The sequence below is a fragment of the Lissotriton vulgaris genome, chromosome 3_1 (assembly GCF_964263255.1).
Source record: "Lissotriton vulgaris chromosome 3_1, aLisVul1.2, whole genome shotgun sequence".
NCBI lineage: Eukaryota > Metazoa > Chordata > Amphibia > Caudata > Salamandridae > Lissotriton > Lissotriton vulgaris.
The window spans coordinates 1540823224-1540843594 of NC_141689.1; the positions used below are offsets into that span (position 1 = coordinate 1540823224).

Genomic DNA, 20371 nt, shown 5'->3' on the forward strand with positions numbered 1-20371 from the left:
ATGTTGAAGGCCTTGCGGAGATGGGGTGCAATGTTGACGCTAGCCTTGTTGAAGATGTGGTGTGGGCATGGGTCTGATGGAGAGCCGGAGTAGATGGTGTTCATGATTTTGATGGGCTCGTCGTCTATGTTGGTCCATATGAGCAGAGGATCGATGTGGGTGGTGTTGCCTGCTGGGTCTGAGGTGTTGGTGGTTGTTGGGGTGGTCAGGTTGTTGAGGCTTTCGTGGATGTCTGCGATTTTGCGGTGGAAGAAAGGGGCGAGGGAGTCGCACAGGTCTTTTGGTGGTGGGATGTCGTTGGTGTTGGACCTGGGATTGGAGAGTTCTTTCACGATGTTGAAGATCTCTTTGCTATTGTGCGTTGTTGTCGAGTCGGTCCTTGAAGGAGGGCCTTTTGGCTAATCTGATGAGGTGGTGGTGTCTGCGGATGGCGTTCTTGTGGGCTGCATAGCTGTCTGATGTCAGTTCGCAGTGCCATTTCTTTTCTAGTGTGCGGCAGGTTTGCTTGGAGGCCTAGAGGTCTGCGTTGTACCAGCTGGCTTTCTCGTTGGTGTGTCTGTTGGAGGGTTTCTTGATCAGGGCAAGAGTGTTGGCGTAGTTTTCAATCCAACTTCTGCGGTTGCGGGCGGCGGTGTCGGGGTCGGTGGGTGGGTTTCGGGCAAGGGTAGTGTTTAGCTGGTCATCGGTGATTGTCGGTCCAGTGGAGTTCTGTTGTGTGGCTGAAGGTGACATGGGGGTTTGCGAAGAAGATTGGGTCAAGCGTGTGGCCAGCGGCGTAGGTGGGCATAGTGATGAGCTGTCTAAATCCAAGGTTGGCGAGGTTGTCAATCAGGGTGGTGGAGTTGGTGTTATTGTGGTTCTCAAGGTGGAAGTTCAGGTCTCTGAGGAGGATGTAGTCTGTGGAGGCGAGGGTGTACGTGCTGATGAAGTCAGTGATGGAGTCTGGGTCTGCCGTAGGAGGTTGGGGAGGGTGTTCCAGGTTTTGGCAGTGAGGTGGGAGAACGATCTGCCGCCGGTGGTCTCTCTTCGGATGCGGGGGCGAGGTGAGCGGAGCTGTCGGTTCGGGGTGTAGAAGGTGAGACGTCTGTTGAGGTATGCTGGTCCCGTGTTGTGGAGTGCTTTGTGAGCGTGGGTTAGGAGCTTGAAGGTGATCCTCTTGTTGACGGATAGCCAGTGCAGGTCTTTCAGGTGGGGTGTGATGTGGCTGTGGCGAGGGATGTCGAGGATCAAGCGTGCGGAGGCGTTCTATATGCATTGGAGTCGTTTCGGGAGTTTGGCTGGGCTCCTGCGTAGAGGGTGTTACCATACTCCAGCCTGCTGCTGACGAGGGCCTGGGTGACCATTTTTCTTGTTTCTGGGGGGATCCACCTGTAGATCTTGCGAAGCATGCAGAGGAAGTGAAGCAGGAGGACGAGACGGCGTTGACTTGCTGGGTCATGGAGAGTGTTAAGTCGAGGATAAACCCTAGGTTGCGTGCGTGGTCGGTGGGTGTTGGTGCTGCTCCCAGTGTGGATGTCCACCAGCAGTCGTCCCAGGCAGAGGGGGTAGAGCCGAGGATGAGGACTTCTGTCTTGTCTGAATTTAGCTTCAGGCGGTTGTTCTTCGTCCACTCGGCGACGGCTTTAATTCCTTCCTGGAGGTTAGTTTTGGCCGTGAGGGATCCTTGGTGAGGGAGAGGATCAACTGGGTGTCGTCGGCGTAGGAGATGATGTTGAGGTCGTGCAATCGGGCGACATGGGCGAGCGGAGCCATGTAGACGTTGAAAAGTGTTGGGCTGATACTTGGGTTACGAAGCAGATGATCTTGGAGGCTTCGGAACCCAAAGGGGGGAGGCGGACGCTCTGGGTTCTGCCGGAGAGGAAGGAGATGGTCCATTCCAGAGCCTTGTCTCGGATCCCTGCGTTGTGGAGGCGTCTGCGTAGGGTGTGGTGGCAGACAGTTTAGAAGGCGGCTGATAGGTCTAGGAGGATGAGGCCCGCGGTTTCGCCGTTATCCAGAAGGGCCCTGATGTCATTGGTGGCGTCGATGAGGGCAGTCTCTGTGCTGTGGTTGCTTCGGAACCCGGACTGGTACGGGTCCAGGATGCTGTTCTCCTCGAGGTATCGGGTCAGCTGTCTGTTGACGTCTTCTCGATGACCTGCTCCAGGAAGGGAAGCAGGGAGATGGGCCGGAAGTTCTTGAGGTCCCTTGGATCTGCCTTGGTTTTCTTCAGTAAGGCATTGATCTTGGTGTGTTTCCAGCTCTCCGGGAAGATCGCAGTCTCGAAGGAGATGTTGATGGCCTTGCGGAGATGGGGTGCAATGTTGACGCTAGCCTTGTTGAAGATGTGGTGTGGGCATGGGTCTGATGGAGAGCCGGAGTAGATGGTGTTCATGATTTTGATGGGCTCGTCGTCTATGTTGGTCCATATGAGCAGAGGATCGATGTGGGTGGTGTTGCCTGCTGGGTCTGAGGTGTTGGTGGTTGTTGGGGTGGTCAGGTTGTTGAGGCTTTCGTGGATGTCTGCGATTTTGCGGTGGAAGAAAGGGGCGAGGGAGTCGCACAGGTCTTTTGTGGTGGGATGTCGTTGGTGTTGGACCTGGGATTGGAGAGTTCTTTCACGATGTTGAAGATCTCTTTGCTATTGTGCGTTGTTGTCGAGTCGGTCCTTGAAGGAGGCCCTTTTGGCTAATCTGATGAGGTGGTGGTGTCTGCGGATGGCGTTCTTGTGGGCTGCATAGCTGTCTGATGTCAGTTCGCAGTGCCATTTCTTCTCTAGTGTGCGGCAGGTTTGCTTGGAGGCCTAGAGGTCTGCGTTGTACCAGCTGGCTTTCTCGTTGGTGTGTCTGTTGGAGGGTTTCTTGATCAGGGCAAGAGTGTTGGCGTAGTTTTCAATCCAACTTCTGCGGTTGCGGGCGGCGGTGTCGGGGTCGGTGGGTGGGGTTCGGGCGAGGGTAGTGTTTAGCTGGTCATCAGTGATTTTGCTCCAGCTGTGGCGGGAGAATCTGTTGAGTGCTGCGGTGCGTGGTGGGTTTCCAGAAGGCGAAGTGGATGCATCGATTGTCGGTCCAGTGGAGTTCTGTTGTGTGGCTGAAGGTGACATGGGTTTGCGAAGAAGATGGGGTCAAGCGTGTGGCCAGCGGCGTGGGTGGGCATAGTGAAGAGCTGTCTAAATCCAAGGTTGGCGAGGTTGTCAATCAAGGTGGTGGAGTTGGTGTTGTTGTGGTTCTCAAGGTGGAAGTTCAGGTCTCTGAGGAGGATGTAGTCTGTGGAGGCGAGGGTGTACGTGCTGATGAAGTCAGTGATGGAGTCACTGAACTGAGGCCGGGGTCCGGGGGGTCTGTAGACGAGAGTTCCTCTGAGGGTGGTGTTGGGATCGGTGTGCATCTGGAAATTGATACTAAACTCTTGGAGGTGCTCAATCCTAAATCAAATATATAAAGGTGGAGACAAGTCAGCGCTGGAGAATTTCAGGTTAATTTAGATAACAAAGCCAACCACATCGCTCCCTTACTGCTACAAGATTTGACAACCTGGGCCAAGGAGATAATATCGTTAAATCAAACACGCTTTTCACAAGGTGTAGGTACAGCCACAAACATTTTAGCGCTTTCACTTGCCATTGATCAACAATTGCAGAAACAAACTGCTGTACTTATGCTTTGTAGCTTTCAAAGCTGCATTCGATAGTGTGCAGTGCGAGAAACTGTAGGGAAAAAGAATCAACCAGAAAATACCACTGTAGTTATTAAGGCAGATCCAGATGTTGTATACCAACACCCGGGTATGGATCCGAATAGGGGCTGGCACACGAATATCAAACAAAATCAACGCATATGCTGGTATGAAGCAGGGTTGCATGCTGACCACCAAATTATTTTTTTTTTTAAATTAACAGATCGGAGACTGCAGCTGAACAGCGTCAACTCTCACTCTCCAAATCTAGGTTCTTATAAGCTATTGCACCTTTTCTGCACCGTTGATCTGGTATTAATCAGCTAAACAAAGGTGGCTCAGTAGAGACTGATCGCTTCCTTAAGAACTTGTATGTAAAAAAAAATAAAAGCATGGAAATAATTATAGCAAAGACCATGGTGATGGAAGTTGGTAAGAAACGGAAAAAACCCAAGCGGGGATGAGGAATTCCTATAGCCCGACGCCCAGGACATATTGTTTGGGGTCAAAGGCAACATGTTTTCATGTGTAGTTTGTCCTTGGGACAAGTAGGCCCAACCCCCTGCAGCACAAACCCTTTGGCTGCCAGTTTGCACTATCAAACTATAGATCAGGGAAGGGCATTGTCTGCAGTTAAGGTAATATTTTTGTCCATATGTTAGTGCTGTTCAAACTTGTATTCATAGTTCATTAATTGAAAGCCTTTATTATTAGGATGAGCACTCTAAGTAAATTTTGTAAGCTCTGACTGCATTTCTGACAGTGGTTCCAGTATAACAATGGGTACAAACTTTTCAAAGTTTAGCAATATGAGGCTTTGTATAATGCTCCCAGAATGCAAATATTTGCAGAAGCTTGAAAGCAAGCTTGATGATTCTTTGGTTTCAAAATAAATTGTTAATAAAAAATAGAAAGCCAGGAATCTATTTTGCTAAACTACTATAATATTTCAGGTACCATTTCTTTGTAGCATCACTTAGTAACATTTGTTGATGCATGCTGGTATTTCCCAAAAATATGCATGCTGGTATTTCCCAAAAATATTCATAATGGAAAATCCGTTTCAATAAGAATTTGGGAAACAAAAATAAACAAGCACTGGCAAAGCCAGTAGGTCTGAAATTGGTGGTCAGCTTTTTAGTTTTGTCATTGTCTGAGTTGTTTTGGCATGGTTTTTGTAAACACAAGGAGATGATGGGCAGATCACTGAAAACTTTTCAGACACTCACCCCCAGTAACAGATCTGGGTTGAATCCATCATCATTCTTTAGCTCACTTCGCCACCTCAGTTCAGACTAGCTATATGCAAATCAGTCTTGACCCTGTGCCTCATAGGAACCGTCCAGCCCGAACTGCCAAGCCAGGTCATCCCTGAACCAGAAACAAGCATCCTGGGACCAGTTTCTGGGTAACACCCTTCATCAGCCAGGCTAGCTTGAATCCAGTGGCAAAGTGAGCAAGGGACCCACCTTAAAACACTTATAGGTGTTGGAGCCGCTGGGACCTCACCATATTTAGCAAACATTGGCAAAAGAACACATTGTTTTTTGGTTTCAAAAAGCACATGCTACCACAATACTTACTGGCACTGAACAAAACTACTTTGTGTGCCGATATCCTCCTTGTGAAAGAGCAGAATGCTGTCCCTCACAGTGAAGCCAGCCGATGCAGAGAGAGAGAGAGAGACAGAATGTTCATTAACGCAAAAGGTCATGGTCAACGACAGACCAAATTAAGGACCCAATTATTAAAGAAAGTCTGAAAGGTGACCCCATGGTATATGCCCTTGTATTAAGTGCAGCTATACAGCTTTCATGAATTCCCGAGAATTCAGAGAAGTAGAACAAGAAATTGTACTCCTAGAAAATATTTGTGAACTGCATTTTAGCATGAGCAAATGAGCATTTGCTCATGCAAAATTCTGAGTTTTTGTTAGTTCACTTTCCCCTCCAACCACTTTTTTCCCAACTCCGGAAGAAGGTTTACGTCTACCATTGTCAGTAGTAAATTTCCAACATTTCTCAGTATGGGAAAAGATTAAAGAAGAGTTGTTGAAAACCCTTAAAACCTGCAAGTTAGTAGATTTGCACATACTCAAAGGGGCATTCTAATCCTGGAACTTTTGCTTACTACTACCTTCTGCCCCAGTATATAGATCAGCGGAAACATGGCAACAAAAGGGGATTGCAAGTATTCATACACTACTATAGTATGAGCCCTGGCATAATCAGAGAGGCTTTATCAGAGCGCTTATATAATGAGATTGCTGCCATAATTGGTTGCCGCACTACATGGCAACTAAGGGACAAGTGGATTTGGATACACAACAAGTAGATTTATGAAGCAACCTGCCCCATGGACAAGTAGATATATTAATAATTTCACACACCTGCCCAAAGTGATTTCTGGGAGGCACCAAACTTGATACTGCGATTGAGTATAAGTACATGGAGGTACTGATTGACACCAGAGGTTCATACATTCCGCAACTGTATCAACAAAGAATAAATGGCACAACGCTAATGAAAACCTTCCAAACATTGTATGAGACACTAAAGCCACATCCCTACATCCCATCTTGAAAGTAATGTCTGCTAAACTGCTCCCCTTTCTGACCTAGGGCAGTGAAGCCTTATGTGGGAGCAACACAAAGTCCTTGGACTCAGTAGTAGCTAAAATCTACAGATACATATTTTCACTTCCAAAAAAAAGTGTCTCCAGGGCATAGGGATCAGTGCAGCAGGTACAGTGACACCTGGCCAGTGGTATGAGTCGCTCATGTGTACCCCAGTGACCTCCAGCAGTGCTGCTGGACGTCGCTTCAACCAGGTCTCCATGGCTACACTCAGTGCCATGCCAGCTAGTGCCGTAGCACACTTTCTCAATGCCAGGGACTATAGCAGCCAGATGAATGACATTGGCACAGATGGAAAATCTGCAAATCATGTTCAGATTGTACTGCTAATTTTCTAATTCTGTGAGTTCGATTTCCAGAATCTGCAGTATTTAATAAATGTGAGTTTCCTGTAGTTTTGGATTGTGCCTGATCACTAGATTGTTATACCAGATTCGTGTGTAGTGGGGTCTTATACTTTTTGTGCTGTTTCAGATGTATCTTCTCCATAATTTCTCGTTCACTAATTTCTTTTTCCTTCTCTTCCTTTTACATTATCATGCTTCCAGCAAAAACACATGCTCGCGGGACAACCCCTTTTGGTGCAGTGAAGATGATGCCCGGGCCCTAGTTGAATGTGTAAGTGTTTGTGTAATTGTTACAAAGGCAAATGGGGCTCGTATTTCTGTACCCAGACCACAACCTCTCCAGTATGTTTACCACTTGGGTTACGTTTTCCTTGGGGTTCGTGCCCTCTCCTTTTTCATTTGTCCTTTCTCCTCCTTTTCTCCCTCAATTTTTCGATCTTCTGCATTACATCTTTTCTACTGGGAAAAAAACTGTCTACCTTCTCAGTATCTCTACTTTTTGTTTCTTTTACTATGTTGGCTTGCTATCTAACCTCAGTATTTATTATCTCTTCCCCCTCCCTTTGTCATCTTTCTTCAATTTTCCTGTTGCTCCCCAACCTCGATATCTACCTTCTTTACTTAATCAAACATAGTGTATCTCTTTCTAAACGTTTCACTCTATCCTTCGAAGTCGGTAAACAGATTACCATTTAAATGGGTAATAGTAAAATGTATTATTTACGGCACTTAGAAATTAAAGAACAACTGTATTAAGTATAGAAAAATTGCAGAATGAACCTGTGCTTAAAAAAGCAAGATGAAATTTGAAGAATAGATTTAATTACGATCTTACATAAAGCATGTTGATACATATCTGTTCAGTGGTAGGAGCATATCAAAGAGTGCCAGATTAACATTTTTAAACTAAAACATTAAATGATGAAGTGTCAGCTTCGATTTATAAAATTACATCTTTAACTCAATGCGGCAGGCCTTATTGCAAAGCGGTTATATATTGCTCCACAGACTCTTCTTGCCTTTGCATTCTCTTCCCAAAGTGATACCTCTCCAAAATCATGCTCACTTTGGGAAGGTAATGCAAGTCCATCTTCTTTATGCAGATCTCCTATTCATTCAGTGTGAACGCTTCAGTGTCTGGAAGATCTGGGAGGTGTTCAAATACCTCTTGCACCTCAGATCCTAAACAATGTAGAAACAGAGAAGATTTTCATTTGGCACTCAATGAAGTACCACACATTCTGGCATAATTAGTAAACACCTTCTTCCATTTTAGCCAACCCAAGGGAAGATCACCAGGAGCTGACAAAAAGAAAGGCGGAGGGGTGACGTTTTGCATGATGCCAATAGTTAAATACAAACTGAAATGAAAGAACTGTCACAGTGCCAGACAGGAGGAGTATGCAACTTGCAGGGGGCAGTAACAAGAAAAAGTTAATGAGTTAAACAAATGCAGCTGAGAAAGATGGAGAACTCAAGCTGTGCAGATCAGTGTATGTGTTTAAAGCAAAGCAAATTCAGAACACAGCTGTGCAGATCAGCGTTGAAGAAAACGATCTGCAGTATAGATATGAAGTCAGAGAATCAGGGAGTGACCCCACTATCCAAGAGACAGGGTACCACAGGTAATATACAAAACAAACTCACTTGGACCAGAAAAAATAAATATTTTGTTCCAGTTTCACTCAGCAATAATTGCACTGCCAACCATAAAGACACTTCAGCACCTCAGGTGCGGAAGTGTCTTTATGGTTGGCAGTGCAGATATTGCTGCGTGAAATTGGAGAAAAATATTTATTTTTTCTGGTCCAAGAGAGTTTGTTTTGATTATTACATATGAAGTCATACAGGGTGGATTGGCGTTGAATTTGAAAAAGTGCTTGAGGACAAGCTGTCCAGACCAGCATGTAGAAAAACAGCTGTGCAGATCAGCGTTGGCGGTAGATCAGCGTGAAAATAAAAGAAAGCCCACTCACCCGTGTGGATTTAAAGAGCACAAAGAGGCTTCCAACATACCGGTACCAAAGTGCCTATCAAACGGTAACAAAAGAATATTAGAGTCAGTGTGACAAAGAAGTTAAGTCAGGCAGGAGTCACAGTAGCACAGTCAGGCACAGGTAAGATGGCCACCGACGTAGAATGACGTTCAGACGTTGTGCAAGGGTTGGAAACGTCAAGAAGAATCAGGCTAAAGGCAGGCAAAATGGCTGCCGCCGGATTACATCTAGATGTTGCTGGTAAAAGTACGTCAAATCAATAAGCACAAAATGTCCGCAAGCATAACAGGATGTAGAAGAGTTGGGCTGAGGCTAGGCGGAGTCAAGCAGACGATTAACTCCAGTGCTAAAGTCTCAAAATGTGGAGGTAGTTACTTGTTGTGCCTGCAAGCAAAGCAACGGAAGAGCGAGCAAGTAAGGGAGTAGCCAACAAGACCACAGCAGCCACCCGGAGGGAATGGCAATTGATCGGGCTCCACAACAAAAGGGCTTTGAGAATTCCTTAATTCACTTTGAAGCTGTAATTTCTGATTAGAAAGGATTAGCTGCATCATGTTTTATATTTTTGGAATGGTAATGATAAATCCTCTGTTCGAGGCATATGGGCTGCAGATGGTACATTATGAATAGATCGCCATCTGGTGTTGGGCTCGGATGAGTGCACTTTGTTTTTCTCTTGGAGAGTCTTTTGTATCTTGGTGACTCCTCCTTTGGTTGGTAGTGCGCATGGGCATCGGCTCCATCCTTAGATTGTTTTTTTCCGCCATCGGGTTCGGATGAGGATTGAGACGCTCCAGACCGACTTCGAAAAGAAGTGACTTATCGGCGCGTATTCCCTTTCCAATTCGACGGTATTGTTATCGAACGCGTTTCATTTCCATTCCGGCGCGTTTCGACTTCAACATCGAAGAAAAAACTCTGATCTACGTCGACGAACAGGAGGCCTTTCTCGACGCAGTCAAGCCCGTAGTCCATGGAAAGGACTCCATTCAAGAAATGTCCAACGTGTGGGCTAAGTTCCCACACAAGGACCTACACGAGGTGTGCAACCTCTGCCTATCGCCTGAACACGAATCCAGGGACTGCGAAGCCTGCGCAGCATTCTCTTCCAAGTCGACGATTAGAAATCGTCGAGCTCGAAGACACGAGGTTTCCAGAATGCAGTCGGAGGCGATCCCGGAGCTGTTCGGAGACGAGCAACTTGAGGAAGAAGAGGATCATGAGGATCAGTCGGGGTCGGAAGGGGACGAGTCGGAGGTCGAAGAACTCGACGTGCAACAAACCGTGAGTGACGACGTCCCCTTACCAAAAAACCGACCCCGTGTGGTAACGACCCCGCCTTCGAGCCCGGTCAAACCGCAGAAAAAAGTTTCCGACGCCCCGCCTTCGGGCCCGGCAACGAAACCGAAACTGAAACCGAAACACTCGGTCTCCCACCATGTCGGATCCGAGAAACGGTCGACATCGACTTCGACACCAAAGCTTTTTGCAAGGGAAAGCTCGGCATCGAAACATTCCATGTCGAAACAGAAACATGATTCGACGTCGAAGACTCACTCGACACCGAAGAAGTCGGAATCGAGTAAACACTCGGTGCCGAAAACACCGAACATTGACGATCGAAAACAAAAGCACCTTTCGGAACCAAGGCCTTCGGTACCGATACAGAAGCAGCAGACAGATCCCAAACAAAAGATTTTGTTTATCGATCCGCAAACTGGCAAAGTAGTGACGAAGAAGAGGAAGAATGAACAGATAGAAGACAAATCTCTTCCTTCATAAAAAAAGAGAACACTGGGGACAAATACAACTCCTCCTACTTCTCCTAGACCTAAAGTCACACCCTCTTCTCCTATTCCTCACACTATGCCAAATATTCCTGCACCTTCTACACCAAGACCATCTACACCTCAGTCTGATGTAGACAGTGATCCAGGGGAGGGAGAACGTCAAGGGGATGATGAAACTATCCCAGATGAGGATGACCCATGGGAAAATTATAACGTAGGGTCAGATGATGACAACGACCCAGAGTTATATCCCTCAAAGCCTTCACCACCTGATGATAACACAGGGTTTGTACAGCTCATTAATAGGGCAGCAAAATATCATAAGGTAGATATACATACAGAACCTCTAATAGAGAACTTCCTATTAGAGACGCTACCTAATGCACAAAGAACATCAGGTACTCTACCTATGCTGAAGGGTCTTCTCAGTCACACAGAAGAAATATTCAAAGACCCAGTGAGGGCTAGGATGTTAAACCCAAGAATTGATAAAAAATATAAGGCGGCTCCAAAGGATCCAATATTTATCAATGGGCAGGTACCTCTGGACTCGCTTGTAGTTGCAAACGCTCGTAAAAGAGCGAACTCATTATCTACAGGAGAGGCTCCTCCACCTGATAAAGAGTCAAAATTAATAGATGCATCAGGCAAGAGAGTAGCATCACAAGCGGCAAATAGCTGGCGTATAGCCAATACACAGGCACTACTTGCACGTTATGACAGGGCACATTATGATGAATTAGAAAAACTCATCACACATCTCCCCAAAGAACATCAGAAAAGGGCAGATCAGTTAATACAGGAAGGAAAGATAATAACTAATACTTCCATTAAGTGTGCCCTAGACGCAGCAGACACTGCAGCAAGATCCATCAACACCAGTGTCATGTTAAGGAGACATGCATGGCTTAGAATCTCAGGATTCAAACAGGAAGTACAAACGTCCTTATTGAACCAACCCTTTGATCAAAAAACACTTTTTGGCTCAAGTACAGATGAGACCTTAGAAAAAATGAAGAAAGATACAGAAACGGCTAAGTCAATGGGAGCATTGCAACAGCCAACACAAAGAGGTTCCTTTCGTAGATCCACCTATAGAGGAGGCTCAAAAAATACAGGAACAAATCAGCAATCCACCTCTTTCACACCTACATCACTCAAAGGTAATTCAAGAGGTAGTTACAGGGGTAACAACAACAAAGGTAGAGGCCGCGGAAATAATAACAACCGCAACGCCTCAACCCCAAAACAGTGACTTGATAGAACTTCCCCCAGACCTCATAACACCGGTCGGGGGACGTCTATCACAGTTCCTACCTGTCTGGGAAAACATCACATCAGACAAGTGGGTGAGACAGATTATCCAACATGGTTATTGCCTAGAACTCACAGCTACCCCACCAAACATCCCCCCCAAACAGCGTCCAATGAGTCAAGATCATATGACATTGTTAAAGGAAGAAGTACTAGCACTGCTACAAAAGCATGCAATAGAGAAGGTTCCAAAACATCAACAAGGAACAGGAGTATACTCTCTATACTTCCTAATCCCCAAAAACGATGGGTCCCTAAGACCAATCTTAGACCTAAGACCTCTCAATGCATACATAAATTCGGAACATTTCCACATGGTCACGCTCCAACAGGTACTCCCTTTACTGAAGAAAGGGGACTTTCTTTCTACACTGGATCTAAAAGACGCTTACTTTCATATCCCAATTCACAAAGCCCACAGGAAATACCTAAGGTTTGTAGTGGAAGGACAACATTATCAATTCAAAGTCCTTCCGTTCGGGGTCACAACGGCACCAAGAGTGTTCACAAAATGCCTAGCTGTGGTGGCAGCACACCTGAGAAGACAGAAAATACATGTCTTCCCATACTTGGACGATTGGTTAATAAAGGCCAAGTCACAAGAAGAATGTCTTCACAACACACAGAAGACAATTTAATTGCTGCACCACCTAGGGTTTACGGTGAACTACAAAAAATCACACCTGCAACCAAACAAGATTCAGCAATACCTGGGGGCTACTATAGACACAGAAAGAGCAATAGCATACCCCAATCCGATCAGGATACAAGCAATGGTCGGGTTAATACAAAGATTTCAACCACAACACTCACTACCAGCACGAGTGTTTATGCAACTGTTAGGCATGATGTCCTCCTGCATACTGCTAATACCACATGCCAGACTACAAATGCGTCCACTACAGGAGTGTCTAGCGACAGAGTGGAATCAGACTCAAGGTCAGATTACAGATCTGGTGTTGGTAGACGACCGTACGCATCGCTCTCTGAAGTGGTGGAACACAACAAACCTTTCCAAAGGACGGTCGTTCCTAGAACCGATTCCACAAGTGATAATAACAGCGGACGCATCGCTCTCCGGATGGGGAGCGCATATGGACAAATATACAGTGCAGGGGAAGTGGAGTGTGCAGCAAAATAAACTGCACATCAACTACTTGGAACTATTAGCGATATTTCTAGCACTAAAAGCTTTCCAAATGCAAATAACAAACAAGGCAGTCCTGATCAGAACAGACAACATGACTGCAATGTATTGTATTCAAAAACAGGGGGGGACACACTCTCTCCAACTATCCAAACTAGCACAGGACATTTGGAGATGGGCCATTCCTCAAAAGATCTATCTGTTAGCAGAACACCTACCAGGATTTCAAAATCAGATAGCAGACATCCTAAGCAGACAGTCAGAACAAGTACACGAATGGGAGCTGCACGACCAAATACTGCAGCCATTCTTCCAAAGATGGGGGCAACCAGAGATAGATCTGTTTGCCAATCATCAGAACGCAAAATGCCAAAACTTCGCATCCAGGTACCCACACCAACGGTCCCAGGGCAATGCACTATGGATAAATTGGTCCAACAGATTTGCTTACGCTTTCCCCCCTCTACCACTAATTCCGTTAGTGGTTCGGAAACTGCAGCAGCACTCAATGACAATGATACTAGTGGCACCCACGTGGGCAAGACAGCCGTGGTTCACCACGCTACTACAACTCTCACAGGTGCCACATCAAAAGCTAAGATTATTACCCATGCACCTTACACAGAACCATGGAGAAATAATGCACCCAGATCCCAAACAATTGAACCTAGCGATCTGGCTCTTGAGGTCATAGAGTTTGGATATTTAGATTTACCACCAGAATGTATGGAAATCATTAAACAAGCAAGACGTCCTACCACCAGAGCATGCTATGCAGCAAAGTGGAAGAGGTTTGCTATACACTGTAACAGTAAGCACATCAACCCTCTGGACGCATCCACTAAACAGATCATTTGCTATTTACTACACTTGCAGCAATGTAACTTAGCATACACCTCTATCAGAGTTCATCTCGCAGCTATAGCGGCGTACCTACAAAACAGGCAACATCTTTCCCTGTTTAAAGTACCAGCAATTAAAGCTTTCATGGAGGGACTCAAAAGAGTCATTCCACCAAGACGACCACCTTCCCCAGTCTGGAATCTCAACATAGTACTTACCAGACTAATGTGGCCACCATTTGAACCTATGCATAGGTGTGAAATACAATTCCTCACATGGAAGGTGGCCTTCCTCATAGCTATCACGTCACTTAGAAGAGTAAGTGAGTTGCAGGCTTTTACGATTCAAGAACCATTCATGCAGTTACACCAAAATAAAGTGGTTCTTAGAACAAACCCAAAATTCCTACCAAAGGTAATTTCTGCATTCCACATCAATCAGTCAGTGGAATTACCGGTTTTCTTTCCAAAACCACAAACGGTAGCGGAAAGGGCCCTACATACATTGGATGTCAGAAGGGCAATATTGTACTATATAGAAAGAACACAAACTTTCAGAAAGACAAAACAGCTATTTGTTGTGTTTTCTCCTACACATAAGGGCAATCCCATCTCTAAAGCGGGCATTGCCAGATGGATTGTAAAATGTATTCAAATATGCTACTTAAAAGCAAAGAGAACATGAACTGTTCCTCCTAGAGCTCACTCTACACGTAAACTAGGAGCATCTATGGCATTTTTGGGAAACATTCCACTAGATGACATATGCAAAGCAGCTACCTGGGTTACACCGCACACCTTCACAAAGCACTATTGTGTAGATGTGCACACAACACAACAAGCTAGAGTGGGGCAAGCTGTATTAAAGACTTTATTTCAGACAGTTGCAACAGACACGGGCGACCACCGCTAGGGAGAGAACTGCTGTATAGTCTATTCATAATGTACCATCTGCAGCCCATATGCCTCGAACGGAATATGCTACTTACCAGTATGCATCTGTTCTTGGCATAGAGGGCTGCAGAGTGGTACATGCCCTCCCAGCCTCCCCAGAAACCTGTGTCTGTTCCAACATTATCTTATTTAGATACACTTACATGGGCATTCCTATCTGTATTCTATCATACTACTCCATCTAACCCTACTATGGCAAAACAATCTAAGGATGGAGCCGATGCCCATGCGCACTACCAACCAAAGGAGGAGTCACCAAGATACAAAAGACTCTCCAGGAGAAAAACAAAGTGCAATCATCCGAGCCCAACACCAGATGGCGATCTATTCATAATGTACCACTCTGCAGCCCTCTATGCCAAGAACAGATGCATACTGGTAAGTAGCATATTCCTTACTGGTAATGTTGGGTTTAACATTACTATTTTAGGAATGCCACTTTCAGCAAGTGGCCATTTCTCTGCTTTTACTGCTCTGTGAGCATTGCTGCCTGTCTCCAGTACACATCTTGGATGGGTGACAGCTAAACTGTGTGCATTCCCTCCAGACAGCCACAAACACAGGAAGGATGGGTGTGACAGAGAACTTATCTAGATTCTGATGGCTATTCCTGGCAGGAAGAGAGGACAGGAGCCGACACTTGCACCTGAATAGGCAGTCCTGTTTCCCACACAAAGGCTGATTATCCCCTACTGATAGTCTGGAGCCAGGGATGGGAAGAAAGGGCGACCTGTGCACTTCAAGGGCCTGCTTTGAAGTCATCCCAACGTCAAAGACACAACTAGGTATAAGTACTGGGCCTCTGCCCCTACCAAGACAGTACACTACCAGGAGTAAAGACTGCTGTGCTTCAAGGATTGCCACTCTGCTTGACTGCTGTTTTGGAAAAACTGATTTTATTATTTGCTGTGCTGCATTGTTGCATGCTGATCTCTGCCCTGCTGAGAACAAGGACTGGACCCTTCTCACTTAAACCCAGGGTGACTCCAAGGGGTTTCAGACTTGCCCCCTGTTCTAAAGTCTTAGGCTATCAAACTTCCTTCGACTTTGCATCAGCACCTGGACTCTGTCATCTGTGAGTCCTGCCCTGCCAAGTGGTGCCAATCCAGTTGTGGGACCTTGAAAGGTGATTTCTGCTGTCCAGGACCATCAAAATCAACACATTGATGACTTTGCTCCGATCGGAACCGACGCATTGCACTTCAAGGCCGACGCAGGAGCCGATCGGCGTCGCTTTGATGGACTATGTGGCTCAACGATGACATCGTGCCTGCATCGTAAAGGGGTTCATTGACAAAGCCTTCATTACCTGTGCAGATCAGAACAGACGCATTTATTCTTCGAAGTAGACGCTTGCTCCATCCAGTGTACTTTTTCAGCAGGACCTACATAAGTCCTGTAGCCGGCCTGCCCTCTATCGCAGCCGGCCTGAACTTTGGATTTACCCGGTCCAGCGTGACCTCAAGTAACCCCTAAGCATTGTTTGCTTCCAATAACTACTTTTTGATTTAATCTTTAAAAATGCATAACTTCGGTTCTACTTATTGAATTTTTGTCATTTTGGTCTTGTTTTACTCATAAAAATAATAATCTAATTTTCTAACCTGGTGTGGAGTATTTATGTGGCGTTCTCATTGTGTTACTGTGTGTGTGTGTTGCACAAATACACATTGCCTCTTTAGATAAGCCTGACTGCTCTGTGCCTAGCTACCAGAGGGTGAGCACAGGTTATCTTGTAGTGTGTATCTAGCTTACCCTAACTATAGTGATTGTTCCTGCTTGTACAGGGTGCATACTCTTACAACCAGCAACCCCAGTTCTAACAGTGACCAATGTAAAATATTATAAACTACATGTCTTATAATTATACATTGACGGAATCCACATTTTAAAATCCAACCCTACAAATCGCCACAATGCATCCCTTAAAATACAATCTCTAACTGGAATCTAAGGAGTATATGAAAAGGTATTATCACTCCCGCCTGGGCGATGTACACTAAACAACATCCATCATGTTTTCACGCACAAAATACCCCATTTCAAAATTTCCAGTCTGTGGAATTTACAGTAAGCTAATGACATAAGGACAGAACTAAGTTCTATTCATAACAGAATCTAAAACTATATATATATATATATATATATATATATATATATATATATATATATATATAATATATATATAATATATATATATATATTCACTGAAAAAACCATAGGTTTCACACCAGTTATAGTTAGCTGGAAATTTTACTGATATAAAACCATTGAAATTCCCACGTTATAGTTAGATGGACTCACTATAACTTGCGCGTGCAATGCACTGCTGATGACATCACATATTACATCACTCATGACATGGTCAGTGACATCCCTCATGACATCACTGATGACACCATCCAGTGAATGTGTGTCTTTCTGAAAAATAAATATATTTTATATATGTATATGTAAAAGTTGATGGAAGAATAAATGTTTAAATAAGTGTCTAAATGGATGGTTTTTAAAAATTGATTGGTTAACTGGCTTAATAAGACATCATCAGCAGTGCATTGCACGCGCAAGTTATAGTGAGTCCATCTAACTATAACGTGGGAATTTCAATGGTTTTATATCAGTAAAATTTCCAGCTAACTATAACTGGTGTGAAACCTATGGTTTTTTCAGTGAATTTAATAGGTTTTTTAAATGCTAATTCCTAACTATAACTGGTGTGAAACCTATGGTTTTTTCAGTGAATTTCATAGGTTTTTTAAATGCTAATTCCTTTGTATATCGAGTTTCTAACCTTTTTTTTTTTTTACAATTTGCTGTTTTTTTTTAAGTATTCATTTTTTTTATATAATTTTTTTCTTTTGCGCTCTGGGTGCGCGCTCCGGGAAGCTTTCAGCTAAGCTCTCCGGTAAGCTTTTCCGAGAGCTCATCTGAAAGCGCACCCAGAACGCAACTGTCGTTCGTGAAAAAAAATATGAATGAAAAGTTAATAATAATGCAAAACATTTCGTACCATACAAATAAAATTAGTTTTTTTTAATAAGGAAAATGATTATGCATTTCTATAAAAGATTGATGACGTCACTTCGGCGCGCAACGTAAGTGCCCTCGGAAGCGCCTACGTTCGCGGCGCATAAACGCACGCAAAAGCGCCTACGATCGCGCCACGTTTGCGCCCCGGAAGCGCCTACGATCGCGCTGAGTAAACGCACCGGAAGTGCTCCGGAGCGCGCAGCGTAAACGCGTCGGGTCATGTGACCCTAAAATAACACTTTTCATTGGTTGCTAACAGTTTTTTTTTACAATGAATGAAATCCCCACCCATTTCCTTCACTTCTTCTTTCACTTTTGTGACTGAAAGACCTGCCTTTTTTGCTGCTCCATATTCCTTGATTAATCATGGCTGCCAGACCATCCAGCAGTGAAGATGACTCCAATGATTTCATTGATGAAGAGCCTCCTCAGCCGAAGGTCAAAGAACATTTCATCTGGAAATTTTTTAAGTTTCCAGCAGACCAGAAGAAGGTGAATGCACCAAAAGTAGAGTGCAGGATCTGCAAACAGGTCCTGTCACGGGGTAACCCCCCAAAAAAATAATCTTTTGGCAACTTCACCATGATTCGCCATGTGGAGAGGAGGCACCCCCAGAATTTTGCCCGGGAAAGTGTCAGGGCTCTGGCACAAGAGGTTCCCAGAGATGGGGCCTCTACATCAACAGGAGGAGCAACTTCTTCTGGAAGAGAACAATCACAGGAGCAGGTAGCAAACATTCAACCTGCATTTAACCATGGGGTCGTCAGATGCAGATACTGCAATCAACTCCTCACCTATGGGGAGCAAAGTGTCCTGCTCATGGTTCGGGCATTGGAGAACCATCGCTGCCCTTCCCACCCCTAATTTTTTTCTTTTCTTTTTGCTCCTGTTGAGCAGTTTCTATTCCCTGTTTTTGTTCCTGTTCAGTTAAAAGAAGAAAACCAAAAGTTCTTTTCAGAACTACCTCCAATTCTCATCAAAGAGCTATATTCTTAAAAAATGAAGAGTAAGTGAAATATAGTGCATTGATAATTGAAAGGAGAATGAGTAAGAAAGAACAGAAAGGTATGAGAGGTGAAAGGAAGTGAAGTAGGAGGAATGAAAGAAGGTGAGTGTTAGAAAAGAAAGTTATGACACAGTGAATAAACTGGAGGCCTCATTTCTGAAAAGTGACGCATCGCTACGTGAAAACAGCGATGCGTCACTTTTCTGGACGCACTCCTTATGACATTCCAGATATGTCATATTTAATATATGACTAATCAATTCGCAAGGAGTTACAGATATGTCAGTATTTCTGACATATCTGTAAACACAAAAGTAACGCATTGCAGGAGTGCGTCACAAAAGTGACGCAACTCCAGTAATGTGTCCTTTCACATGGAAAAAGCACCATGTGAAAGGTTTGCTGTGAAGCAGGCGCAAGATTTTGGCGCAACAGCATCCTAAAAGTGACGCACTGCGTCATTATTACCAAGCTTTTTGCAAGGAACACCCCCTCTGCATGCATTATACCTGACACTATTTTTTAAAAAGTGACGCATCTAGGTACATGGGTCACTTTTTAAAACTCTGCGCCACATTGTATCTGCATCAGGTATAATGTATGCAGAGGGGGCAATCCCTCGCAAAAAGCTTGGTAATAACGACGTACTGAAATCTATGAGATTTCTCTGCGTCACTTTTAGGATGCTGTTGCGTCAAAATCTTGCGCCTGCCTCGCGTCACTTTCATGTTTACAGATATGTGAGAAATACTGACGTATCTGTAACTCCTTGCAACATGATTCGTCATACATTAAATATGACACATCTGGAATGTCATAAGGACTGTGGACAGAAAAGTGACGCATCACACCAGCAGTGTAATAAAATGTGCCTCGTTGCACTATATTTAAAGGATGCAACAGCATCCTAAAAGTGACGCAGTGAAATCTCAAACATTTCACTGCGTCGCTATTACAAAGCTTTTTGTGGGGGAACACCCCCTCTGCATGCATTATACCTCACGCAGATATAATGTGGCGCTTGATTTTAAAAAGTGACCCATCTACCTAGATACGTCACTTTTTAAATATAACGCAACGAGGCACATTTTTTTACACCACTGGTGCGATGCGTCACTTTTCTGTGCGCACTCCTTATGACATTCCAAGTAACGCATTGCTGGAGTGCGTCACAAAAGTGACGCAACTCCAGTAATGTGTCCTTTCAAATGGGGAAAGCAGCATGTGAAAGGTCTTGCCTCAGTCTAACACCTGCTGTAAAGCAGGCACAAGATTTTGACGCAACAGCATCCTAAAACTGACGCAGTGAAATCTCAAAGATTTCACTGCGTCGCTAGTACAAAGCTTTTTGCGGGAGAACACCCCCTCTGCATGCATTATACCTGACGCCATTTTTAAAAAGTGACGCATCTAGGTACATGGGTCACTTTTTAAAACTCTGCGCCACATTATATCTGCGTCAGGTATAATGTATGCAAAGGGGGCATTCCCCCGCAAAAAGCTTGGTAATAACGACGTACTGAAATCTATAAGATTTCTCTGCGTCACTTTTAGGATGCTGTTGCGTCAAAATCTTGCACCTGCCTCGCATCACTTTTATGTTTACAGATATGTCAGAAATACTGACGTATCTGTAACTCCTTGCAACATGATTC

At 44.6% G+C, this 20371-nt stretch overlaps 1 protein-coding gene across 1 annotated transcript in view; it reads left to right on the top strand.

Moving 5' to 3' along the window:
- The window catches only part of PPA2 (inorganic pyrophosphatase 2), a 560296-nt gene that overhangs the window by 465636 nt on the left and 74289 nt on the right, over positions 1–20371 (top strand). The window contains exon 10 of the mRNA XM_086962038.1: positions 6838–6907. Within this exon, the coding sequence (XP_086818164.1) occupies positions 6838–6907 (70 nt within the window). The remainder of the gene's footprint in view (positions 1–6837; positions 6908–20371) is intronic.